Source organism: Somniosus microcephalus, chromosome 7 (genome assembly GCF_052327205.1).
Source record: "Somniosus microcephalus isolate GS21.2 chromosome 7, FLI_Smic_1.0, whole genome shotgun sequence".
Classification (NCBI taxonomy): domain Eukaryota; kingdom Metazoa; phylum Chordata; class Chondrichthyes; order Squaliformes; family Somniosidae; genus Somniosus; species Somniosus microcephalus.
In genome coordinates this window covers 74347834-74375118 of record NC_140993.1, presented here as the reverse complement: position 1 = coordinate 74375118, position 27285 = coordinate 74347834, and the positions used below count along the sequence as shown (strand labels likewise).

General features: G+C 43.1%; 2 protein-coding genes across 6 annotated transcripts in view; one reads left to right on the top strand and one right to left on the bottom strand.

Annotated features, from left to right (window-relative positions):
• Positions 1 to 6518, bottom strand: part of mterf3 (mitochondrial transcription termination factor 3) — a 30800-nt gene extending 24282 nt beyond the window's left edge. Inside the window, exons 1-2 of one of the 5 annotated variants that reach the window (XM_085992604.1) lie at positions 6350 to 6518; positions 2499 to 2842 (exon numbers count right to left, since the gene is read on the bottom strand). In XM_085992604.1, the coding sequence (XP_085848730.1) occupies positions 2499 to 2820 (322 nt within the window). In that variant the 5' untranslated portion in view covers positions 2821 to 2842; positions 6350 to 6518. Of the gene's footprint in view, positions 1 to 2498; positions 2843 to 5484; positions 6283 to 6349 lie in introns of those variants that run through there. The other 4 variants (XM_085992603.1, XM_085992606.1, XM_085992605.1 and 1 more) reach the window with 4 other exon arrangements.
• A 118-nt stretch (positions 6519 to 6636) lies between these two features.
• Positions 6637 to 27285, top strand: part of LOC147114727 (phosphatidylserine synthase 1-like) — a 57592-nt gene continuing 36943 nt past the window's right edge. The window contains exons 1-6 of the mRNA XM_085992601.1: positions 6637 to 6990; positions 7365 to 7456; positions 7584 to 7628; positions 11076 to 11200; positions 13786 to 13944; positions 20507 to 20658. Coding sequence (XP_085848727.1) covers positions 6812 to 6990; positions 7365 to 7456; positions 7584 to 7628; positions 11076 to 11200; positions 13786 to 13944; positions 20507 to 20658 — 752 coding nt within the window. The 5' untranslated portion in view covers positions 6637 to 6811. The remainder of the gene's footprint in view (positions 6991 to 7364; positions 7457 to 7583; positions 7629 to 11075; positions 11201 to 13785; positions 13945 to 20506; positions 20659 to 27285) is intronic.

Genomic DNA, 27285 nt, shown 5'->3' with positions numbered 1-27285 from the left:
GAAAGTAGCTAAAGTAAACGTTGGTCCCTTAGAGGATGAGACTGCGGAATTAATAATGGGGAACGGGGAAATGGCAGACTCTGAACAAATGTTTTGTATCTGTCTTCACGGTAGAAGACACTAACAACATCCCAATAATGCATAATCAAGGGGCCACAGGGAGTGGGGCACTAAGTACAATCACTATCACTAAGGAAACAGTACTTCGTAAAATAATGGAACTAAAAGATGACAAGTCCCCTGGACCAGATGGCCTGCATCCCAGGGTCTTAAAAGAGGCTGCAGAGATAGTGGATACATTGGTTGCAATATACCAAAATTCCCTGGACTCTGGAGAGGTCCCAGCGGATTGGAAAACTGCAAATGTAACACCCCTATTTAAGAAAGGAGGGAGACAGAAAGCAGGAAACTATAGACTAGTTAGCCTAACATCTGTCGTTGGGAAAATGCTGGAGTCCTTCATTAAGGAAGCAGTAGCAGGGCATTTGGAAAATCATAATGCAGTCAAGCAGAGTCAGCATGGTTTCATGAAAGGGAAATCATGTTTAACAAATTTGCTGGAGTTCTTTGAGGATGTAACGAGCAGGGTGGACAAAGGTGAGCCAGTGGATGTGGTGTATTTGGATTTCAAGAAGGCATTCGATAAGGTGACACATAAAAGGTTACTGCATAAAATTAGAGCTCATGGAATTGGGGGTAATATATTAGCATGGATGGATAGAGAATTGGCTAACTAACAGAAAGCAGAGAGTCGGGATAAATGGGTCATTTTTCGGTTGGCAAACGGTAACTAGTGGGGTGCCACAGGGATCGGTGCTGGGGCCTCAACTATTTACAATCTACATTAATGACTTGGATGAAGGGACCGAGTGTAACGTAGCCAAGTTTGCGGATGATACAAAGATGGGTGGGGAAAGCAAGTAGTGAAGAGGGCACACAGAATCTGCAAAGGGATATAGACAGGCTAAGTGAGTGGGCAAACATTTGGCAGATGGAGTATAATGTGGGAAAGTGCGAGGTTATCCACTTTGGCAGGAAAAATAAAAAAGCAAACTATTACTTAAATGGAGAGAGATTACAAAATGCTACAGTTCAGAGGGACCTGGGGGTCCTTGTGCATGAAACACAAAAAGTTAGCATGCAGATACAACAAGTAATCAAAAAGGCAAAGAGAATGTTGGCCTTTATTTCAAGGGGGTTGGAGTATAAAAGCAGGGAAGTCCTGCTACAACTGTACAGGGTATTGGTGAGACCACACCTACAGTTTTGGTCTCCTTATTTAAGGAAGGATATACTTGCATTGGAGACAGTTCAGAGACGATTCACACGGTTGATTCCTGAGATGAGGGTGTTGACTTATGAAGAAAGGTTGAGCAGGTTGGGGTTATACTCATTGGAATTTAGAAGAATGAGAGGTGATCTTATTGAAACATATAAGATACTGAGGGGGTTCGACAAGGTAGATGCAGAGAGGATGTTTCCCCTCGTGGGGAAATCTAGAACTCGGGGGCGTAGTTTCAGAATAAAGGGTCGCCCTTTTAGAACTGAGATGAGGAGGAATTTCTTCTCTCAAGAGGACCGTAAATCTGTGGAATTCTCTGCCCCAGAGAGCTGTGGAGGCTGGTCATTAAATAAATTGAAGGTGGAGAGAGACAGATTTTTACAAGATAAGGGAGTGAAGGGTTATGGGGAGCGGGCAGGGAAGTGGCTTTGAGCCCAAGATTAGCCATGATCTTATTGAATGGCAGAGCAGGCTCAAGGGGCCAAGTGGCCTATTCCTGCTCCTATTTCTTATGTTCTTATCCCAGCAATGCTTCACAGCAATGCTATCAAACAAAGTTTGACACTGGGCCACCTAAGGAGACATTAGGACAGACTTGGTCAAAGAGATAGGATTTAAGGAGCTGCTTAAAGGAGAAGAGAGGTTTAGGGAGGGAATTCTCGAGCTTAGGGCCTAGGCAGCTGAAGGTACGGCCGCCAATGGTGGAGTGATGAAAATCGGGGATACGCAAGAGGTCAGAATTGGAGGAGTGCAAGGTCTCGGTGGGTTGTAGGGCTGGAGGAGGTTACAGAAATAGGGAGGGGCAAGGCCAAGGAGGGATCTGAAAACAAGGATGAGAATTTTTAAATCGAGGCGTTGCCGGACCGGAAGCCAATGTAGGTCAGTAAGCACAGGGGTGATGGGCGAACGGGACTCGGTGCGAGTTACGATACCTATACAATTATTTGCAGTAAACTACTGAATTAATGATTTAAATTGACTATGATTAAAAAGTCAATGTACTGATTGTTGTATCTGCAGTATGCAGAATTTCCAATCTGCCAGCATTATTTGGTAAATTAAATATATTTTTCAACATGGGACCCCAGAACTCAAGAGCTGAACATTCCAATGTTGGTTAAAATCAATTTGAATTTAAACATTAATGTATGTCGATTTACAGTTTTGACTGAGCAGTCTATACACCACAAAAAGTACAGCTCTTCCATTTGCTTACCTACGGGTTGTACGTCTTTGGCCAGACTTGACAGTTCCGTTTTGCCATGGTTGTGGTTTGCATTTAGCAAAAGACTACTTTCTGTGAACCATGCAGGTTCTTTATTTGGTGGTGAGTCTGCTGCTGAAGAACTGAAGTTAGAATTTTTCAACCACCAGAGTTTTTGAGTTAAGAGGCATCGATGCACACCTACACCAAACCGAGGTTGAAGGCTGTATGATGCGATAGGCAACACCTTTATTTCTTGGTTTGAAGAGAAAACTAGACCAGTGATTCTCAATGAAGACCAACGGTAGCAAATGCGGTGACACAGTGAGGACATTTTTATTCAATTTAACTTGATCCTGTAAACAACAAATTTAATATGAGTAAACTGCAAGTTGTAGTCATAAAAACTTTGTTAAGGGATATAAATTAAAAGTTAAAAAAGACAATTTTAAATGTTTCAAAACATTAAATCATTGAATAGTTAAGGATTTAAAATAGTAAAGTGAAAGATGAAATGGAGACTATATTTTTACTTTCTATCTCTGATTTTAAATATTAACAAATGAACTAAGCTATACAGAAAAAAATGCCTATTTTTTCCAATATGCTCCGTTAATTCAAAGTTGTTTTTGCGTGAAAAAAAATTCAATTCCCCAGTAGTACAAATTTAAAAACAAGTAATTTTAATAAAACAGCACATGGCATGTTTTTGCATGATTTCAATTTGAATGAATAGATCATTTGAATTAAGCAACTTGAAATTGAGAAGAGTTGACTGTACTTGCAGAAGATATTTCAAGGGGTAAATTTCAAATAGATTTTGAATCTTCGCGTGAGAGTTCCCATTATTTAACTCAAATTCTTAGCTTTTCATTAAATTTCTGATATTATTAAACAAAGACACTTTTATACTACTAGCAAATCCTGGAATGAGTCAACTGCTATCCAATTAGGTGTTTTGTCTTAGCTAAAGCTGGTACAACTAAGGATTGATCCATCACTCTGAGTATTTAATACTAATGCAATACATGGCTTCTGGCTGATTTTACACTTGCCGCTACAACAGAGGCACAAATGTAGGCCTTTTGGATTTTGACATTTTGCTGGAGTCAAATATATACTGTGGAATTAATGAAATTGATAAACTGAATAGAAAGTGCAATGTACCAGTGAGCCATTAAAATGAAACAGAAAAAGGAAGCTTATGATAAATGGCAGATTCATAATTCAGTAAAGAACCAAGCTGAATACAAAAATTAAAGGGGAGAAATGAAAATGGAAATAAGAGGGGCAAAGAGTGTGCTTAAGAATAGATTAGTGGGTAACATAAAAAGGAACTCAAAAGTCTTTTATAAACATATAAATAGTGGAAGGGTAGGGCTGATTAGGGATCAAAAAGGAGATCTTCTTGATGTACTATGAGTACTTTGCATCTGTCTTCTCTAAAGAAGAGGATCTGCCAGCATTATTTGGTAAATTAAATATATTTATCAACATGGGACCCCAGAACTCAAGAGCTGAACTTTCCAATGTTGGTTAAAATCAATTTGAATTTAAACATTAATGTATGTCGATTTACAGTTTTGACTGAGCAGTCTATACACCGCAAAAAGTAGAGGAGGTAGTAGAGAAATCAAATAGGATAAAAATATAGGAGGTACTTGAAAGGTTGGCAGCGCTCAAAGTCGAAAAGTCACCTAGTCCTGATGGGATGCATCCTAGGTTGCTGAGGGAAGTAAGGGTGGAAATTACAGAGGCTCTGGCCACAATCTTCCAATTCCCCTTAGAAATGAGTGGTGCCAGAGGGCTGCAAATGTTACACCCCTGTTCAAAAAAGGGAAGAGGGATAAACCTGGCAACTACAGGCCAGGCAACCCAATGTTTGTGGTGGGGAAACCTTTAGAGACAATAATCCAGAACAAAATTAATTGGCACTTGGAAAAATATGGGTTAATAAATGAAAGCCCGCACAGATTTGTAGAAGGCAAATCGTGTTTGACTAACTTGATTTGAGTTCTTAGATGAAGTAACAGAAAGGGTTGATGAGGGTAGTGCAGTTAATGTTGTGTATACGGACTTTCAAAAGGCTTTTGATAAAGTACCACATAATAAACTTGTTAGCAAAATTGAAGTTATAGGATTAAAGGGCAGTGGCTGCGTGAATACAAAATTGGCTAAGGGACAGAAAGCAGAGAAGAGTGGTGAACAGTTGTTTTTCAGACTGGAGAGAAGTGTGCAGATGTCCCCCAGGGGTTAGTGTTGGGACCACTGCTTTTTTGATATACCGTATATTTAATTTAATGCAGAGAAATGATTCATTTTGGTACGAAGAATGCGAGGCAATATAAACGAAATGATGCAAATTTAAAGGGGGTGCAGGAACAGAGACACTTGAGCATGTATATACACAAGTCTTCAAAGAGGCATGACAAGTTGAGAAGGCTGTTAAAAAGGCATACAGAATCCTTGGCTTTATAAAAAGGCAGAGTACAAAAGCAAAGCAGTTTGCTAAACATTTATAAAACATGGGTTAGGTCCCAGCTGGAGTATTGTGGCCAATTCTGGGCACCACACTTTCGGAAGACCTTGGAGAGGGTGCAGAGATTTATTAGAATGGGATCAAGCCAACATCCCCAGCATCGAAGCTTTGACCACGCTCGATCAGCTCCGATGGACGGGTCGCATCATCCACATGCCCGATACGAGACTTCCAAAACAAGCACTCTATTCAGAGCTCCGGCACGGCAAGAGAGCCCCAGGTGGGCAGAGGAAACGCTTCAAGGACACCCTCAAAGCATCTTTGAAAAAGTGCAACATCCCCACCGACACCTGGGAATCCCTGGCCCAAGACCGCACAAAGTGGAGGAGAAGCATCCGGGAAGGCGTCGAACGCCTCAAGTCTCTTCGCCAGGAGCAAGCGGAAGCCAAGCACAAACAGCACAAGTCAATCCAAGCACCCCGCCCGCCCGCCCGCCCCTTTAACCACCATCTGCCCCACCTGTGACAGAGACTGTAGGTCGCGCATTTGACTCATCAGTCACCGGAGAACTCATTTCTAATGTGGAAGTAAGTCATCCTCGGCTCCGAGGGATTGCCTAAGATGATGAAATACTACATTGAGAGGCGAAAGAAACTGAGGTGAAGTTGTCCAGATATTGCATGCAGTCGAACCAATTGATATGGAGTGTGAGGCTACACACTCAGAAGTACCCGCATTAATGATTCCAACGAGGAAGTGCACAGCATTACACAGATACTACTGCACTTCAGTCCCACGCTCCTAATCTTTGGTCACCCGGTGCGGAGGGGAGCGGGCAGGTCAGAGGACTGCTCCTGGGCCTGGCCAAAGTGGCCATTAATTGGTCCAGGGATCGGGTGGTCGAGGGGGTCGTTTGGCCCGGCTGCCTGCCTCTCTTCCGCAGCCACATTTGCGCCGGGGTGGCCCTGGAGATGGAGCACACGGTGTCCGCTGGCACGCATGAGGCCTTCCGTGACCGGTGGGTGCCGCGGGGACTGGAGTGCATCATCACCCCGGCCAACACAATTTTAATTTAATTTAAGTTTCATTTAATGGTTTATTAGTTACAGTTTATTTGTTTTAGTGTGCACCAATCAAGAGTACACAGATACTACAGAAACTCCAAACAGCGTTTCTATCAGCACGGCACAGCCCACGGAAGCCTCACAAGCGCAGAATTAAAACAAAGCCTGTATCTTAGGAACCAGAGTTTGTTAATCCAAATCAGCCAAAGGTTTTAAACTACTTCTTTCGTATGGTAGTAGCAAAGCAAATCAATCACATGTCAATATCTAAGTCAGATATCCAGGCCAAAGCTTCCGTGTAACAGTGTAACCCAGCTCACCGTGCCCACAGGCCCCGGCCCAGCTCACCCTGCCCACAGGCCCCGGCCTCGGCCCAGCTCACCCTGCCCACAGGCCCCGGCCTCGGCCCAGCTCACCCTGCCCACAGGCCCCGGCCTCGGCCCAGCTCACCCTGCCCACAGGCCCGGCCCCGGCTCGCCGTGCCGCCGCCCCACGTGCGTAAAGGACGTACTGAAATGTAACCGTTTCCAGAACGGGAGAGTCCACCACAAAAAATGGGGGTTGACACAAACCTTTTTCCTTTTATTAGATCACTATAAAAGAACTTATGTATTTTAAAACAAACTCCGCCTTATTTCGACACATATGCTAATAGATAGTGTGGCGGAAGCTTCTATCCGACTTGCACCAGAGGGCTGACCGCGTTTGACCATTAGACGGCCCCACCCTCAGCCTGGGCGGTTGTCGGGCGCTGCTGGCGGCTCGGGCAGAACTCCGCAGCCATGGCGTCTAGCAGAGGCAGCAGGACAATCAGCAAAAATGATGTTAATTACAGACTGCATTTCCGCATGATCAACGAGCAGCAAGTGGAGGATATCACCATAGACTTCTTCTACAAGCCGCACACCATCACCCTGCTCACCTTCACGATCATCAGTGTCATGTATTTTGCTTTTACCAGGTACTGTCTGCATGTAGCCCTCTCTCCCTGTGCTTCAGGTCCGAAGGATCAGCTGGTTGTTGAATATAAATGTATGTGTGCCAAGTCGAGCTTGCAAAGATTCTGCTGTTAGGCCTGATTTATAATGTAATCACTTGCAAACTTGGTTGTTGGTTTCGATTTTGTGTCGCATCTGGAGTTTCTTGTTCTCCGGAATAACCTACTTCCACTTGGTCTCGCAGTATTACGTTTGTACCGATGTAGTGTGAAATTAATATTTTTATTTTCTGTTTGCTCTGTACAGTTCTGAGTAGGATAAATAATGCATTGCCAAAGTGCTCTGTTGGGACTGAAACCGTGTAATAAAATACCCAGAATGTTATCTTTTTATCCAGGGATGATTCAAGTCCGGAAGACAATATATGGAAGGGCGTTCTTTCCGTGGTGTTCTTTTTTCTAATTGTAAGTGTTTTAGCATTTCCTAATGGTAAGTTGTTTGTTACTCGTGAGAATTGTGATTACTCACATTTCTTGCATATGATTACTTTTATATATTCTGAAACAATTTATTTAGCTAGAATACATTGCTTAACGATTTTCATGTTCATTTTCAGGTCCTTTCATCCGACCACATCCAGCAATATGGAGGATGGTTTTCGGTAAGGTCAAAGGCCTATTTAAGTTACATATTTATTAATTAAAGATGCAGTATTCCTGACTTGTTATGCTTATGGATATTTGTGTGTAACATTTCTGTTTTCTACAGTTGGATTAATATTTTATATTTTGAAAGGTATTCGGCATTTGTATTGTGCCTGTGTTTTTGATAGTTTAGCAAGTTATCCAGAATGACACTAGCTGTAGGTCCCCTGTTTGATTCCACTTGAATGATTGTGAATGCCTTTAATGCCAGCTAGACCTAGTTGGTAGGTCTCTCGCGTCGGAGTTTGAAAGTTGTGGATTTAAGCTGCAGTCCAGGCTCCTAATCTGTGCTGACACTCTAGTATTATCAAATCATACAGCACAGAGGAGGCCATTCAGCCCATTGTGACTGGGCCGGCTCTTTTGAAAGAGCTATCCAGTTAGTCCCATATCCCCGTAGCCCAGCAAATGTTTCCTTTTCACGACGGGAGTACTTTTCAGTACTAAGGGAGTGTTGCATTACCACAGCTACAGTCCTTTGGATAACATGTTAAACCAAGTTCTCCTCTGCCTGTTCAGATGGATGTTCAAGCTGTAAAGGGAAGACAATAGAGTTAACATTCTGAGAGAATATCAAATGGGCTGAAGGGCCATTTTCAGCTGAATCTGTTGTGATTTTTTTTAAATTTTGGGTGCGACCTTGCATGCAAGTGCCTTGATGCATTTCAACACGAGTTGAATCATTTCATTTTATGTCTTCAAACAAAAAAAGTTTACTGAACATCTTTTTATGATTTCAATGGAATGAAAATCAGCCATGCAATCTGCTCCACCAGATTACCACCCAGGCGGTGAAGACATAAATTTGTCTCAGTTACTCGGTGACCACGACACAAATGGATCATCGTCTGACCGCAGTTAAACTGAAGAGCTGCTTGTATTTACAGTAGCTTTTAGTTTTGTCCAACTGAGCAAAGTTGCATTCAAGAACTATGGAATTTTGATGGGAGCACTATTTTATTCATCTTCAAAGCTGTAATCAGAATGTTTCTATAAAGAAAAAATAAATTACGTTTATATAGTACATTTCACATCCTCAGGATGTGCTAAAGTGTGTCATAGGCAATGAAGTGCTATTGAAGTATAGTCACTGTTGTAGAATCAAACAGCACAGAAGAAGGCCATTTGGTGCATCATGGCTCTCGAACTATCCATAAGAACATAAGAAATAGGAGCAGGAATAGGCCATTCAATAAGATCATGGCTGATCTGATCTTGGCCTCAACTCCACTTTCCTGCCCGCTCCTCATAACCCTGGATTCCCCTGTTTTTCAAAAATCTGTCTATCTCCGCCTTGAATATATTCAATGACTCCGCCTCCACGGCTCTCTGGAGTAGAGAATTCCAAAGATTCACGACCCTCTTGAGAGAAGAAATTCCTCCTCATCTTCGTTTTAAATGGGCGACCCCTTCTTCTGAAATTATGCCCCTAGTTCTAGATTCCCCCATGAGGGGAAACATCCTCCCTGCATCTACCCTGTCAAGCCCCCTCAGTATCTTATATGTTTGAATAAGATCACCTCTCATTCTTCTAAACTCCAATGAGTATAGGCCCAACCTGCTCAACCTTTTCCTCATAAAACAACCCCTTCAACTCCAGAATCAACCTAGTGAACCTCCTCTGAAATGCCTCTAATGCAAGTATATCCCCCCCCTTAAATAAGGAGACAAAAACTGTACGCAGTTCTCCAGGTGTGGTCTTGTCAACGCCCTGTACAGTTGTAGCAAGACTTCCCTACTTTTATACTCCATCCCCCTTTGCAATAAAGGCCAATATTCCATTTGCCGCCTTAATTACTTGTTGTACCTGCACGCTAACTTTTTGTGTTTCATGTACGAGGACACCCATATCCCTCTGTACCGCAGCATTCTGTAGTCTCCATTTAAATAATAATTTGCTTTTTTATTCTTCCTACCAAAGTGGATAACACTCACATTTTCCCACATTATACTCCATCTGCCAAATTTTTGCCCACTCACTTAACCTATCTATATCCCTTTGCAGACTCTGTGTACTCCTCACAACTTGCTTTCCCACCTATCTTTGTATCGTCAGCAAATTTGGCAACAGTACACTCGTCCCATATCCCTGCTCTTTCCCCATAGCCTTTAAAATGCTTCTTTGTAAAATATTTAACCCCTTCCCTTTTAAAAGCTATGCTGGATTCTGCTATCCCTTTGCTCGGGCATTCCATGTCGTAGCAACTCTCTGCTTAAAACCTTTCTCCTGAGCAATCCCTTCGTATTCTGCAGATGATCTTAAATTGATGCCCTCTAGTTACCAACTCACTGACCGGTGGAAAATAGTTTTACCTTAACAAAACTCCTCAGCATTTTGAATTCTGAAGCATTTACAACAACTGGTATTTCTACAGCGCTTTTAACGTAGTAAAATGTCCTAAGGCGCTTCACGATAGTAAATCAGACACCGAGCCACATAAGGAGCTATTAGGGCAGGTGACCAAAGGCTTAGTCAAGGAGTTAGGTTTTATTGTACAGCCAATTTACATACAGCAAGGTCCCACAAACAACAATAAATAAATGACCAGCTAACCTGCTTTAGTGGCTTTGGTTGAGGAACAAATGTTGGGCAAAATACTCTGAGAATTTTCCCACTCTTCTTCAAATAGTGCCATGGAATCCTTTACATCTAGCTGAGCAGGCAGACTTAAAACTACTCACGAAGGTAGAGATGTTAAGAAGAAAAGCGAAAGTTTCTTATGGTGTACATGCTGAGTACTGTTGTAATGCCTGGTTCCTGGTCACTCCACTGGTCAGTGCTGGTGTCCATTCAACTTCTTGCATCAATCACTTGAAATACAGTTGCCTTAATAATCTCTTCCATGACTTGCAGCTGTCCAGCAACTTTGAACACCCATGTCACATGGAAACGTTGGGCATTTACCCCCAAATGTACGTCCTAAACCACCATTCCCTGACATGGGAAATTGAATGTGATGCAAAGTAGGAGGCTACCTGGCATAACAGATCTCCGCCACAGTTTCTGTTGGCATCGCAACTGCAAACTGGGTGATCCCATTTGTGAAACTTAATTTAACTTCTGAGCTATTGCTTGTTAATGAATTTACAATGGTCTTTTTGTAATGTATTTTTATATTGGTGTACAGTTCTGACCTGTGGTCATTAATTAAATTATTTAAAATTCCCTTTTGAAATTTTTAAAGTAAACGCTAAGCTTTTCCTTTCCCACACAAGGTTCACTTATTCTAAACCATTTTGCTGTTTGGTGATTGATTACATTTACTAAAAGCTATAGATCAGGGATTTTATTGTTTTTTTTAAAAGAACAAATATCTGGAGACCATAGCATGTCCCGATCTGCCCTGAAGCTTGGGTAATGTGATGTTTACCATGTGTTGTGTTTATGTTGTGTATCACTCCAGGCCTCAGCGTACTATATTTCCTTTTTCTGGTGTTCCTGCTGTTCCTGAATTTTGAACAAGTGAAATCGGTCATGTATTGGCTGGACCCTAATCTGCGCTATGCCACTCGTGAAGCAGACGTGATGGTATGTAGAGCAGGAAACTATCTTCGGTGTCTGTGTTCTGGCAGTACTTTCATGAACATTAAAAGCCTGGAACTAATTTTTTTCATTCCACTAGTTATTCTTTAATGTTTTAAGATGAGGAGAAAAATCCAAAATGTATCGGTTATTTTCCCCATTTAAGTTCATCTTTAAAACCCATTTACTGTATCCAGCTGTATTTTGAAAATTCGTAATGTTATTTTTCTTTAATTTAACTTCATGCTTAGTCAAATTTCCTGACTTGTATGATTTTTGTAAACATCAGGTGTTCTATTGTTTCAGTAGATCCAAAGTTCAATTCTCAAGTGGTCATAATATTACTTCAAGGATGAGTAGAGTAGATGTTGTTTTGCAGTATTAAATTAATTGCAAATGTGCCCTACCTTAAATAAATGTTCTGGAGTCAATCAAGACTCAATTTAATTAATAGGCATTGATGCAGTTATGGCCTGAGGAACACAAACAATAGCACTTTTATAGCAATAGTGGCTACATTTTAAACTTGTAACCAGAATATGTGGAAAAAGTGTTTTTAATTATTGCAAGATAAACAGTTTTTAAATAGCTCTTTCTCCACATAATATTGCTCTTGAACAGCCCAGAACTCGAAGTTAAGTACATAAATCTGGTGTGTAAATCTTGACAATAAGGAGCTGAGAAGGATACTTCATAATTTGGAATCAGGCCTACTTATTCTGTCATAAATAAGTAGCCTTTGAAGAGTAATTCTATGGAAGTTCCTGGTTAAGGTTGCTGGTTAGTTATAATGTAAATCAATTCCCAGCAAGAAGACCCCAAGTTCAGCTTTGGTCATGACGAGTGTTTTGTATTTGAGCTTTCTTCCCATTTTGGATCAGTTTCTCCAATCTCTACCATATAATTTTAGGGAGAAAGATAAAACTACATTATTGCAGGGAGGGAAGATAAGAGTGGTTCTTGCTGTAGTCACTTTCCACTGGCTCAATCCAGGAGCAGCATTAACAACTTTGTGGCGAAGTCTGGGTTGGGTGATGCTTACTTGCTGATTGGGAAAGATAGTGCGTGGGATAGAAGAAACAAAAAAAAGGCTAATGCTCTAAATTTTATACATTTTGATCCATTTTCTAGTTCCAGGATTTTATCCCCTCCTTCCTTTTATAGGTATTGGATTCCTTTTACATACGAACATACAAAAACGTCAGACAGGAAAAGATCAGTCTGTCCCATACAGTTATGATGTCTTATGTATCCGGTCAAGAGGCTCCTTATCCCCTAGGTGCCCTGTACATAAATTGCATTAAATGTGTTCCTAAGGTTTATATTTTCCATGGTGAGGGGAAGGAAGAGAATTTGTTATGCTGAACAAACATTGGCTTTTAACAAAATGCTCATCTAAACAAACCACAGCATCAAATTGTGCATCTAGTGCCAGCATAGTTTTCTGATTTTAAGCTGGCACAAGCTAGAACTTTTATCTCAGAAAATGGGTGTGGTTCTCAATAAGATTGTCTTTTTTGAAAATATTTATCCAGTCTTCCTTTAGTTTAGGTACCTGTATATAATAATAGCTCAACAAAGTTGCCAACTTGGTTGTCCACTCCTCAATCACCCCTAACAGCTCTTCTCCTTCGCCTGGTACCTTCCCGTGCAAACGCAGGAGATGCAACACATGCCCTTTTACCTCCTCCCTTCCCACTGTCCAGGGCCCCAAACACCCCTTCCAGGTGAAACAATGATTTACTTGTACTTCTTGCAATTTAGTATACTGTATTTGCTGCTCACGATTCAGTCTCCTCTACATTGGGGAGACCAAACGCAGATTGGGCGACTGCTTTGCGGAACACTTCCATTCAGTCCGTAAGGGTGACCCTGAGCTTCCGGTCGCCTGTCACTTTAATTCTCCGCTTCACTCCCACTCTGAGCTCTCTGTCCTCGGCCTCTTACACTGTTCCAATGAAGCTCAACGTAAGCTCGAGGAACAGCACCTCTTTCGATTAGGCACTCTACAGCCTTCTGGACTCAACATCGAGTTCAACAATTTCAGATAATAATCCCTGCCCCCATTTTTCATGCTGTGTGATTTTTGCCATTCCCATTTGCAACATTTTATTTTTCTTGCCTCTTCGAAAAGTACAGGATGTTCTTTCAATTCCTTCCTCCCCTCCTAACCCCCCGCCCCCACCATCTCCGCACCTGTTTAATATCTGTTACATCTCCAGCTTTTTCCAGTTCTGATGAATGGTCCCAAACCTGAAACGTTAACTCTGTTTCTCTCTCCGCGGCTGCTGCCTGGCCTGCTGAGTATTTCCAGCGTTTTCTGTTGTTATTGTGTTGGCTGTTTAACTGATTTCAAACCACGTGAACAGAAATCCAGATAAAGTAATCAATCCCTTGTACAGACTGACATCTTTGTACAACTGTTCCTGTTTTATTTAGTGGTCTGCTTCACTGCTACTAAAATAACTTTTTTTTCTCTGATCTTGAAATTATATGTGACAATGCTGGATAAACCAAATATTTTTCAGTCTTTTATCAGGGATAACTTCAAAGATTAAAGCAATTTCCTTGTGTGTTTTGTTTTTTAATAGGAATATGCAGTGAACTGCCATGTCATCACTTGGGAGAGGATTCTCAGCCATTTTGACATCTTTGCATTTGGGCACTTCTGGGGCTGGGCTATGAAAGCGTTGCTTATACGTAGCTATGGGCTCTGCTGGACTATTAGCATCACTTGGGAGTTAACTGAGGTATGGCATTAACAGAATCATACCTGTCAATGCAAATTGTTAAGTTGTACTAGCCAAATTACAGATGACATTGTTTGAACAGTAGCTACAAGAAGTAGTGCTGTGTTCTTTCCAAAAGATAAGCGCATGCGAGGGTGCTGTGCCTTGGACTAAGTCTACAGATTGAGTTCTCGATCTCAACTGGGTCATTTTGGGATGGGGAAGGGTACAGAATAGAAATAAGGTATTCTTCCCCACCACCAAACTGAGGGACAAAGTGACAGTAAATGTTCTGCTGCTCTTCACTCACGACCCTGTGGCTGGCAGATGGCTTGCGCTTATTATTTAGATTTCTGCAAAAATTAAATCTGGAGAATGAGGGTTGAATAAGGAGAATCTGTTAAATAATCCAGGTTTCTGTCCCAATCTGTGCTGATTTCAGCCAGGACTGCAGTTGTTGAGGACAATTGTAGCACACGTCCCTGGACTAGGGAAGGAAAAATCAGTCAAAGTTCCTGCTCCTGATTACAGTCTGGTCTCTTACTGTAAGTACATGCTTGGCGGTGAAAATGTGATCTGGCATGGCTGTGATTCCCTCTGCAGTTGAAGAGCCTGATGGCACCTGGTCTAGGGCACATTAAGAATGGCCATTCTGGTGAGCTACTGACACCCATGGAACCATACCTCAACAAGAGTCTGTTCCTTCAGGAATAGAGGGGAAAATTAACACCACAAAGGCAATATCAAGTTCTGCACTTGTTTATATATAAATATTAATTAATGTCTGCAAAAAATAGAAAATCCACATGAATTTTCAAATTGAGTTTTTAAAAACCGCGCTGGTGGTAGGAGCTTATTATAACGACACAAAGCTGGGTGGGCATGTGTGCTGTGAGGAGGAATCCGAGAAACTCCAGTATGATTTGGACAGGTTGGGTGATTGGGCAGATGCAGTATAATGTGGATAAATGCGAGGTTATCCACTTTGGTGGCAAAAACAGGAAGGCAGATTATTATATGAACGGCAATAGATTGGGAGAAGGGGAAGTGCAACGAGACCTGGGTGTCCTTGTGTACCAGTCGCTGAAGGTAAGCATGCAGGTGCAGCAGGCGGTTAAGAAGGCAAATGGTATGTTGGCCTTCGTAGCGAGAGGATTCGAGTACAGGAACAAGGATGTCTTGCAGTTGTATAGGGCCTTGGTGAGACCACACCTTGAGTATTGTGTGCAGTTTTGGTCGCTTTATCTGAGGAAGGATGTTCTTGCCATGGAGGGAGTGCAGCAAAGATTCACCAGACTGATACCTGGGATGGCAGGAATGACGTATGGGGAGAGATTGGGTCGATTGGGCTTATACTCGCTGGAGTTTGGAAGAATGAGAGGGGATCTCATTGAAACTTATAAAATTCTAACAGGACTAGACAGGCTAGATGCTGGAACGATGTTCCCGATGGTCGGGGAGTCCAGAACCAGGGGTCACAGTCTAAGGATAAGGGGTAAGCCATTTAGGACAGAGATGAGGAGGAATTTCTTCACCCAGAGAGTGGTGAACCTGTGGAATTCTCTACCACAGAAGGCAGTCGAGGCCAATTCATTAATATTATTCAAGAAGGAGTTAGATATATTTCTTCAGGCTAAAGGGATATGGGGAGAAGGCAGGGACAGGGTACTGAGTTTGTATGATCAGCCATGATCTCATTGAATGGCGGAGCAGGCTCAAGGGGCCGAATAGCCTACCCCTGCTCCTATCTTCTATGTTTCTATAAAGGGTAATGTGCAGCATTTCTGAAACCCCTTTTTTAGTTTAGCTTCCTCAGATACAACTTGCACTCCATTTCCTGCAAGGTTACATTCAGACAGGAGCAATGCTTTAGTGGAGTGGAGTCTATTGCAACCGTTGAGTTTTCAGGTCAGTTACTGGAGCAGATGTTCAATAGATATTGGCCCATATTTTCCGATCGCAGGCCTCCTGCGCCCTTACTTGAGGGCTCCCGGGAGGCACACAGTTTCGATGCTGGGCCTCTCCAAACTCCAAGAGTGCAGGGCCCACGTATCCCAAAGGCACAGGTAGTTAGCAGCGTTCCTGGGATGACGTGGGCCATGGGGAGCCAATCAAAGAAGGGAATCTCCCTTCATACATTTGACAGGAAGACCTGTCAAATATATGAATGGAGGTCACCCCCAAAACATAGTAAAACTTAAAATAATTTTTTTAAATCACATTTTTTAAATGACAAGTACAATAAATTAACTATTTTAAACAAAATAGTAGATGCATTGCTGATCATCTTCCAACATTCGATGGAATCTGGAACAGTACCCATGGATTGGAGGGTAGCTAATGTTACCCCACTATTCAAAAAGGTGGTAGAGAGAAAACAGGGAATTACAGCCTGACTTCGGTAGTGGGGAAAATGCTAGAGTCCATTATAAAAGATGTAATAGCAGAGCACTTGGAAAACAGTGACCGGATCGGACAAAGTCAACATGGGTTTACAAAAGGTAAATCCGTGCTTGACTAATCTACTGGAATTTTTTGAGGATGTAACTGGTAAAATAGATAAGGGAGAACCAGTGGATGTGGTGTATTTGGACTTTCAGAAGGCTTTCGATAAGGTCCCGCATAAGAGATTAGCATGTAAAGTTAAGGCACATGGGATTGGGGGCAAGGTATTGACTGGGAAAGAGAACTGGTTGGCAGACAGAAAGCAAAGAGTTGGAATAAACGGGTCTTTTTCCGAGTGGCAGGCAGTGACTAGTGGGGTACCGCAGGGATCGGTCCTAGGACCCCAGCTATTCACAATATATATTTAATGATCTAGACAAGGGAACTAGATGTAATATCTCCAAGTTTGCAGACAACACAAAGCTGGGTGGGCGTGTGTGCTGTGAGGAGGATGCCAAGAAACTCCAGTATGATTTGGACAAGTTGGGTGATTGGGCAAAAGCATGGCAGATGCAATATAACGTGGATAAATGTGAGGTTATCCACTTTGGTTGCAAAAACAGGAAGGCAGATTATTATCTGCATGCAATAGATTGGGAGAAGGGGAAGTGCAACGAGACGTGGGTGTCCTTGTGCACAAGTCGCTGAAGGTAAGCATGCAGGTGCAGCAGGCGGTTAAGAAGGCAAATGGTATGTTGGCCTTCGTAGCGAGAGGGTTTGAGTACAGGAACAAGGATGTCTTGCTGCAGTTGTACAGGGCCTTTGGGAGACCACATGCAGTTTTGGTCGCCTTATCTGAGGAAATATGTTCTTGCCATGGAAGGAGTTCAGCGAAGATTCACTAGGCTGATACCTGGGATGGCAGGAATGATGTATGAGGAGAGATTGGGTCGATTGGGCTTATACTCGCTGGAGTTTAGAAGAATGAGAGGGGATCTCATTGAAACTTATAAAATTCTGACAGGACTGGACAGACTAGATGCAGGAAGGATGTTCCCGATGTTCGGGGAGTCCAGAACCAGGGGTCACAGTCTAAGGATAAGAGGTAAGCCATTTAGGACAGAAATGAGGAGGAATTTCTTCACCCAGAGAGTGGTGAACCTGTGGAATTCTCTACCACAGAAGGCAGTAGAGGCCAATTCATTAAATATATTCAAGAAGGAGTTGGATATATTTCTTAAGGCTAAAGGGATCAAGGGGTATGGGGAGAAAGCAGGGACAGGGTACTGAATTTGGATGATCAGCCATGATCTCACTGAATGGCGGAGCAGGCTTGCAGGGCCGAATGGCCTACTACTACTATCTTTTATGTTGCTATGTTTAAAACTTTACATTTTTCAAAAAAAGAATTAGTTTTTACGGTGCTAAAAATAAACTTAACTTTTTTAAAGTATTTTTAAATGATAAATCAGTGGAAACATTTTTTTTAAACTTTTTTTCAAATCTTCTCCTGGTAAAAGCAGGCCTCTTTTACCAGGCGCAAGAATTGTAAGGGTTTTCTGCAGGCGGAGGGTCTCCAAAAAGCGGAACTCTCTGCCCGCAGAGGCCCTTCTCCCGGGCAGCCGGAGGATCTGTCGAGAGCCTTCTTGACAGATCGGAAATGTTGGTTTCCAGTGCATGCCTGAAACAGGCATTTCCAATGTCCCTACGGGTGGGTACACAGCGCATACACACCCATAGGGATCGGAATATCCAGCCCATTGTCTCAGCAACACTACAAATGATCATCAAAACAATTAGTGAGAGACCCAAGAACTATTCACTGGAGAATATTACGTGGATTTGCATTTTCTACTAGAATTATTGTTTCTGGACATGCAGAAAGTATTACTCTGCAACCTTGTATTACTTGTGGTGAAGAATACCATTTTTATTTCAGAATTGAGGAGTGGAATAGCATCATCTTCAGGGAAATATTTTTTTTTTTTTAATTGGCTTTCCTGATCTAGACTATGCCAGCACGACCCTGTTTATTCACCTGAGCTGTTTTTTCCATGCCTCAGCTGGGCTGCAGGGATAGTTACTTTTCAGTGAGGCATGGAGAGGACAAAGCAATTCCCCAATGGCCAGCCCTGTGAATCATAGAATGGTTACAGCACAGAAGGAGGCTATTCGGTCCGTCAAGCCTGTGCCGGCTCTCTGCAAGAGCATTTCAGCTAGTCCCACTCCCCTGGCCTTTCCCCATAGCCCTGCAATTTTTTTTCCTTCAGGTACTTATCCTGTTCCCTTTTGAAAGTCACGATTGAGTGTGCCTCCACCACCCTTTCAGGCATTGCATTTCAGAGCCGAATCACTCGCTACATAAAGTTTTTCCTCATGTCGCCTTTGGTTCTTTTGCCAATCGCCTTGAATCTGTGTCCTCTGGTTCTCGACAATTCCGCCAATGGGAACAGTTTCTCTCTCTCTACTTTGTCTAGACCCAACACCTCTATCAAATCTCCCCTCAGTTTTCCCTGCTCTAAGGAGAAGAACCCCAGCTTCTCCGGTCTATCCACGTAACTGAAGTCCCTCATCCCTGGAATCATTCTCGTGAATCTTTTCTGCACCCTCTCTAAGGCCGTTACATCCTTCCTAAAGTGCGGTGCCCAGAATTGGACACAATACTCCAGTTATGAACCAGTGTTTTATAAAGGTTCATTGTAACTTCCTTGCTTTTGTACTCTATGCCTCTATTTATGAAGCCCAGTATCCTGTGTGCTTTTTTAACTGCTTTCTCAACCTGCCACCTTCAACAATTTTTGCACATATACCCCCAGGTCTCTCTGTTCATGCACCCTCTTTAGGATTGTATCCTTTAGTTTATATTGCCTCTCCTCGTTCTTCCTATGAAAATGTATCACTTAGCACCTTTCTGCATTAAATTTCATCTGCCATGTGTTCGCCCATTTTACCAGCCTGTCTATGTCTTCTTGAAATCTATCACTATTCTCCTCACTGTTCACTGTACTTCCAAGTTTTGTGTCATCTGCAAATTTTGAAATTGTGCCTTGTACTCCCAAGTAGTCCAAGCCATTAATATATATCAAGAAAAGCTGTGATCCTAGTCCCGACTCCTGGGGAACACCACTGTGTACCTTCCTCCAGTCCGAAAAACAACCGTTCACCACTACTCTCCGTTTCCTGTCACTTTGTATCCATGCTGCCACTGTCCCTTTTATTCCATGGGCTTCAACTTTGCTGGCAAGCCTATTATGTGGCACTTTATCAAATGACTTTTGGAAATCCATGTACACCACGTCAACTGCATTGCCCTCATCAACCCTCTGTTAGCTCATCAAAAAACTCGATCAAGCTAGTTAAACACGATTTGCCTTTAATAAATCCGTGCTGGCTTTTCTTAATTAATCCACACTTGTCCAAGTGACTGTTAACTTTGTCCCTGATTATCGTTTCCAAAAGCTTCCCCACTAGGGGTTAAACTTTCCCACTAGTTGGTGGTCTATATAATACACCTAGTAGTGTAATGGCACCTCTATTATTTCTTAACTCTAACCAAATAGATTCTGTCCTTAAACCCTCCAGGACATCCTCTCTCTCCAGCACTAAACCATTCTCCTTAACCAATACTACCACCCCACCTCCTTTCTTTCCTTCCCTATCTTTTCTGAATACCTTGTATCCAGGAATATTTAAAACCCAATCCTGTCCTTTTTTGAGCCAGGTCTTTGTTATTGCCATGGCATCATATTCCCATGTGGCTATTTGCACCTGCAGCTCACCAATCTTATTTACCATACTTTGTGCATTTACACACATGCACTGTAAACCTGTTTTAGACCACCTTGTATTCTCTCTCAATTTGACCCCACCTAATACCTTACTATTTCTTACTCTAGTGCTATCTGTCTCTCCCCATCTTTTGTGCACTTTGTTTCTCCTTTCTGATGCTACATTTTGGTGCCGAATTAGTTTAAACCCTCCCCAACAGAACCAGCAACCCCCCACCCCCGTGAAGACATTGGTTCCGGCTCTGTTGAGATGCAACCCATCCAGCCTGTAGAGGTCCCATCTCCCCCAGAACAGGTCCCACTATCCCAGAAATCTGAAAGCCTTAAACTGTTTAACTGCTGTAAATTAAAGTTGTTTTTTCAGTTCTTTATGTATGTGATATAGTGTCATGTATTTTTTTTTCTTTCAGCTGTTCTTCATGCACCTGTTGCCCAACTTTGCTGAATGTTGGTGGGATCAGATCATTCTTGACATCCTGCTCTGCAATGGGGGTGGCATTTGGCTAGGAATGGTGGTCTGTCGCTTCTTAGAAATGAGAACCTATCACTGGGGAAGTTTCAAGTAAGTGTCCTTAGTTGTCATTACAAAGTATTTACAGCACAGAAACAGGTCCATGCTGGTGTTTATGCTCCACACGAGCCTCCCACCCTTCTATATCTAACCCAATCAACACATCCTTTTATTTCTTTCTGCCTCAAGTGCTTATCTAGCTTCCCCTTAAATAAATCTATACCATTCGCCTCAACTACTGCTTGTGGAAGTGAGTTCCACATTCTAACTACTCTCTGGGTAAAGAAGTTTCTCCTGATTTCCCTATTGCATTTATTAGTGACTATCTTTTATTTATAGCCCCTAGTTCTGGTCTCGCCCACTAGTGCAAACATCTTCTCTATGTCTACCCTATCAAACCCTTTCATAATCTTGAAGACCTCTATCAGGTCAGCCCTTGGTCCTTTCTTTTCTAGAGAAAAAAGCCCCAAACTGCAATCTTTCATGATGGGTACAGCCTCTCATTTCTGGTATCATTCTAGTAAATCTTTTTTGCACCTTCTCCAGGGCTTCCATATCCGTTTTATAATATAGAGACCAGAACTGTTCACAGTATACTAAGTGTGGTCTAACCAAGGTTCTATACAAGCTTAACTTTACTTCTCTGCTTTTCAATTTTATCCCTCTAGAAATGAACCGCAGAGCTTTGTTTGCTTTTTATGGCCTCATGAACTTGTTTTGCTACTTTTAGTTATTTGTGTGACTGTGCCCCCAGATCCTTCTGTTCCTCTACCCCATTTAGACACTTGTTTTCTGTAGGAGTATGTGGCCTTTGTCATGTTAGCTTTGTCAAATTTATTGTGATCATCCTACCTTTATTCTAACTTGGCCAAATTTATATTGCCACAACTGATTTGGCTCATTCTTCCCACCTCTATCCCATTTAGACACTTAGGGGGCGATTTTGTTAATGGGGGTGCATTGGAGCCGGGACTGCTGCTTGGCAGGTTGATGTCCCGCCTCCATTGATTTGTGACCAACCCATGCTATTTTCCCTTGATTGACCTTGATAAGCCGGCCCAGTGGGCTTAGCAGACCAATTAAGGGAAAGCTGGTTGCAGAGAACGTCAACATAGGACGTTTCATCTGTCAAAAATTTTTACATATGAGCATACGAATTAGGAGCAGGAGTAGGCCACTCGGCCCCTCGAGCCTGCTCCGCCATGCAATAAGATCATTGCAGATCCGATTACTCCACATTCCCGCATAGCCCCAATAACTTTTCACCCCCTTGCTTACCAAGAATCTATCTACCTCTGCCTTAAAAATATTCAAAGACTGCTTCCACCGCCCTCTGAGGAAGAGAGTTCCAAAGACTCACGACCCTCTGAGAAAAAAATTCTCTTCATCTCTGTCTTAAATGGGCGACCCCTTATTTTTAAACAGTGACCCATAGTTCTAGATTCTCCCACAAGAGAAAACATCCTCTCCACATCCACCCTGTCCAGACCCCTTAGGATCTTATATGTTTCAATCAAGTCACCTCTTGCTCTTCTAAACTCCAGCGGATACAAGCCTAGCCTGTCCAACCTCTCCTCATAAGACAACCCGCCCATTCCAGGTATTAGTCTAGTAAACCTTCTCTGAACTGCTTCCAACGCATTTACATCCTTCCTTAAATAAGGAGACCAATACTGTACACAGTACTCCAGATGTGGTCTCACTAATGCCCTGTATAACCGAAGCATAACCTCCCTACTTTTGTATTCAATTCCCCTCGCGATAAATGATAACATTCTATTAGCTTTCCTAATTACTTGCTGTATCTGCATAGTAATCTTTTGCGATTCATGCACTAGGACACCCAGATCCCTCTGCATCTCCGAGCTCTGCAATCTCTCACCATTTAGATAATATGCTTTTTTATTATTCCTGCCAAAATGGACAACTTCACATTTTCCCACATTATACTCCATTTGCCAGATCTTTGCCCACTCACTTATCTATTATCCCTTTGTAGCCTCCTTATGTCCTCTTCACAATTTACTTTTCTACCTATCTTTGTGTCATCAGCAAATTTAGCAACCATACCTTTGGTCCCTTCATCCAAGTCATTTATATAAATTGTAAAAAGTTGAGGCCCCAGCACTGATTCCTGTGGCACACCACTTGTTACATCTTGCCAATCAGAAAATGACCCATTTATGCCTACTCTCTGTTTCCTGTTAGCTAGCCAATCTTCTATCCATGCCAATATGTTACCCCCTACACCATAAGCTTTTATTTTCCACAATAACCTTTGATGTGGCACCTTATCAAATGCCTTCTGGAAATCTAAGTACAGTACATCCACCGGTTCCCCTTTATTCACAGCACATGTTACTTCCTCAAAGAACTCCAATAAATTGGTTAAACATGATTTCCCTTGCACAAAACCATGTTGACTCTGCCTGATTACTTTGAACTTTTCTAAATGCCCTGCTATAACGTCTTTAATAATAGCTTCTAACATCTTCCCTATGACAGACGTTAAGCTAACTGGCCTGTAGTTTCCTGCTTTCTGTCACCCTCCCTTTTTGAATAAAGGAGTTACATTCACTATTTTCCAATCTAATGGAGCCTTCCCCGAATCTAAGGAACTTTGGAAAATTAAAACCAATGCATCAACTATCTCACTAGCCACTTCTTTTAAGACCCTAGGATGAAGTACATCAGGACCCGGGGACTTGTCAGCCCGCAGCTCCAACAATTTGCTCAGTACCACTTCCCTGGTGATTATAATTTTCTTGAGTTCCTCCCTCCCTTCCATTTCCTGATTTACAGCTATTTCTGGGATGTTACTTGTACCCTCTATAGTGAAGACCGATGCAAAATACCTGTTCAATTTTGATAGATGAATTGTCATTGTTTGACAGCTCTGTGAAGCTGTCAAACAGTGACATTCTCTGTAGTTTGATGAGGCCTTTGCACTCTTGCACCCATCACTTACCTTCACATCACACTTTTGCACCGACCCCCGCAGACCCAGTACTCGCCTCACTGATCTGGCGGGTTTTGGAGCCTTCGGGAAGCCCACACTTGTGAGGGCAAAGTGGGGATAATCCTATTTTCTGCCTGTTAACTACCTAACGCCTCCTAGGAAGATGGCATGGAGGTGGGTTGGGCACCCGCCCCCAAATTCTGCCATTTTCCCAGCAGACCCGCCTCCCCATGGCTGGCAAAATCACCCCCTTATTTTCTAAGGTGTATGTGGTCTCCTTATTCTTCCTACAAAAATGTACTACCTCACACTTAGCTATATTGAAGTTCATTTGCCAATTGAATGCCTATTCTACAAGTTTATTAATGTCTTTCTGTATTTTGTCGCAGTCCTCTGTATTAAATGCATCCTCCAATTTGGTGTCATTCACAAATTTTGAAATTGTACTAACGATTCCCATGTCCAAATTGTTTATGTAAATGGTAGTACTTGTGGAACACCACTTCCCACCATTTGTTAATCTACCTTTAACCCCCACACTCTGTTTTCTATTTTGTAGCTAGCTTGCTATCCATTCTGCTACTTGTTCCCTGACTCCACATAAAATCATAGCATAGTACAGCACACAAGGAGGCCATTCAGCCCATCAAGTCTGTGCCGGCTCTTTCGAAGAGCAAATCAGTTAGTCCCACTCCCCCGCTCTTTCCACAGATACCGGCAATTTTTTCTCCTAGTATTCATCTAATTCCCTTTTGAAGGCTACTATTGAATCTGTATCCACCACCCTATCAGGCGGTGCATTCCAAATCCTAACTACACGTTGTGTAAAAAGGTTTTTCCTCATGTCACCTCTGGTTCTTTTGCCAATCACATTATATCTGTGCCCTCTCGTTATCGATCCATCAGCCATTGGAAACAGTTTCTCTTTATTTACTCTATCTAAATCCTTCATGATTTTAAAAGCCTCTATCAAATCTCCACTTGGCCTTCTCTGCTCCAAGGAGTCTATCCACGTAACTGTCGTCCCTCATCCCTGGAACTATTCTAGTAAATCTCTTCTGTACCCTCTCCAAAGCCTTCATGTCCTTCCTAAAGTGTGGTGCCCAGAATTGGACACAATACTTCAGCTGGGGCCGAACTAGTGTTTTATATAGGTTTAGCATAACTTCCTGGCTTTGGTACTCCACACCTCTATTTATAAAGCCCAGGATCCCATATGTTTTATTAACTACTAGCTGGGGGGAGCCCGGCGTTGCCGAGGCTTTTTCGAGGGCATGTTGTTGTTGGAAGAGAGAGAGCCCTCTCCCTCACACTCTCTCTTTTCCCCCTCTCCCTCACACTCTCTCTCCCCCCCCCCTCTCCCTCACACTCTCTCTCCCCCCCCTCCCTCATACTCTCTCTTCCCCCCCCCCTCTCCCTCACACACACTCTTCCCCCCCCCACACTCTCTCTCCCCCCCCTCTCCCTCACACTCTCTCTCCCCCCCCTCCCCCTCACTCTCTCTCTCTCTCTCCCCCCCCTCTCCCTCACTCTCTCTCCCCCCCCCCTCCCCCTCACTCTCTCTCTCTCTCTCCCCCCCTCTCCCTCACACTCTCTCTTCCCCCCCACACTCTCTCTCTCTCTCTCTCTCTCTTTTCCCCCTCTCCCTCACACTCTCCCTCCAGGCCCGACCGGACTAACCTCGGTAGCACCTGCTGGTGAACAAGGCGGGCCTTTGGACCCGGTTGGCAGACTCCCGTGTCCGATTGAGATCGGGGACAGCCGTTGGAAAAAAAAGCCAGAGCGGGCTCTCGCGGGTGGGCAGCGCATGCGCGGTCAGTGCCAGCGGCGCGAGGCGGCCCGCGGGGAGTAGGCAGGGAAACCCCGCAGGCTGGCGGCCGTTAGCAAGCGGATCACTTCGGGTGTCCATCCCGCGCTCTGGCCCCGACACCGTCAAACCTGAGAGGGGGAAGTAGAGAGAGGAGAAGGAGAGAGAGGGAAGAGGAGAAGGGGAGAGAGAGGGAAGAGGAGAAGGAGAGAGAGAGAAATTTTTTGAGCTTCAGGCCCCGAGTCCCCCCAGGGTGAGGAGGAGGGGGGGGGGGTTGCTAAACACAATATAAAACTCAAATAAATTGTTAATTAATTCCCTAACACATAATTCAAATATTTACGTTACTTCCCTAACACACTGAAAGTGTGGGGGGGGAAAAAATCGTGAAAAATCAAGATGGCGGCCACTCACCTCGGTTCAGAAGGATAAGGCCCGCCCACACACGCACCGATTGGTCGACCGATCAGGTCACCGAAGCGTAGGATTGGTCAATCGTCGAGTCACTCGACACTCAACTGTAGGAAGGAACCCGCCGTCCGATTGGTCGACCTCGACGTCACGCGGTCGCTAATGAGATGCTAATGAGCGGAACGCTGAACGTTTTTGGGATACCGCGGGCGGGATTTTTGTCCGGCCGAAACGTAAATACGCCTATGACCGGTCCGGAATCGCAAGCTTTCTTTTGAGGCGACGCGCGCATCGGTACACTCTGTAACTTTCAAACGTATAGAGAACGGACAGACAGACAGACATCGGGACAGACAGACAGAAGAGCCGCTTTATATATATATATAGATTTGTTAGTCTGTCCTACCAGCTTCAAAGATTTGTGCAGATGCACCCCCAGGTGTCTCTGTTCTTGCACCCCCTTTAAAATTGTACCATTTAGCATGTATGGTCTCTCCTCATTCCTCCTACCAAACTGTCTCGGCTCACACTTCTGTGTTGAATTTCATCTGCCATGTGTCCGCCCATTCCACCAGCCTGTCTATGTCTTCTTGAAGTCTATTACTATCTTCCTCACTCTTTACTATACTTCCAAGTTTCGTGTCACCTGCAAATTTTGAAATTGTGCCCTGTACCCCCAAGTCTAAGTCATTAAGGTATATCAAACACAGCTGCGCGGGACCGGCAGAGATCTGTGAGGCCGCGCAGCTTATAGAGAACGTTGGTCTTCTTGCTGAACCTTGGGTATACCTCCCTCCAGTCCGAAAAGCACCCAATCACCACAACTCTGTTTTCTTAGCCAATTTTGTATCCGTGTTGCTACTGCCCCTTTTATTCCCATGGACTTTAATTTTGCTAACCAGCCTTGTATGTGGTACTTTACCAAATGCTTTTTGAAAGTCCATATACTACACATCAACTATCGGATTGTCGTAAAAACACATCTGGTTCACTAATGTTCTTTAGGGAAGGAAATCTGCCATCCTTGCCCAGTCTGGCCTATATGTGACTCCAGACCCACCGCATTGTGGTTGACTCTTAACTGCCCTCTGAAATGGCCCAGTATATTGGTATTCAAGAAGGCGGCTCACCACCACCTTCTTGAGAGCAATTAGGGATGGGCAATAAATGCTGGCCTTGCCGGCGACGTCCAAATCCCGTGAATGAATAAAATAAAAAATACATATATATCTTTTTTGATCTCTTCTTCTAATGTCATGTCCACCATGTTACTTTTCCTAATAAATACCAAGGCAAAGTAATTATTTAATATTTCTGCCATTTTGCTGTCATTACCTGTGAGTTTATGGTTTGTATCCATTAGTGGCCCTATCCCTATCCTGAATTTTCTTTTGTTATTTATGTCTTTGTAGAATACTTCACTATTTCTTTATATTCATTAATAATTTAACTTTGTAGTTTCTCTTTGCCTTCCTAATTTTAAAAAAAACTTTCCTAGCCT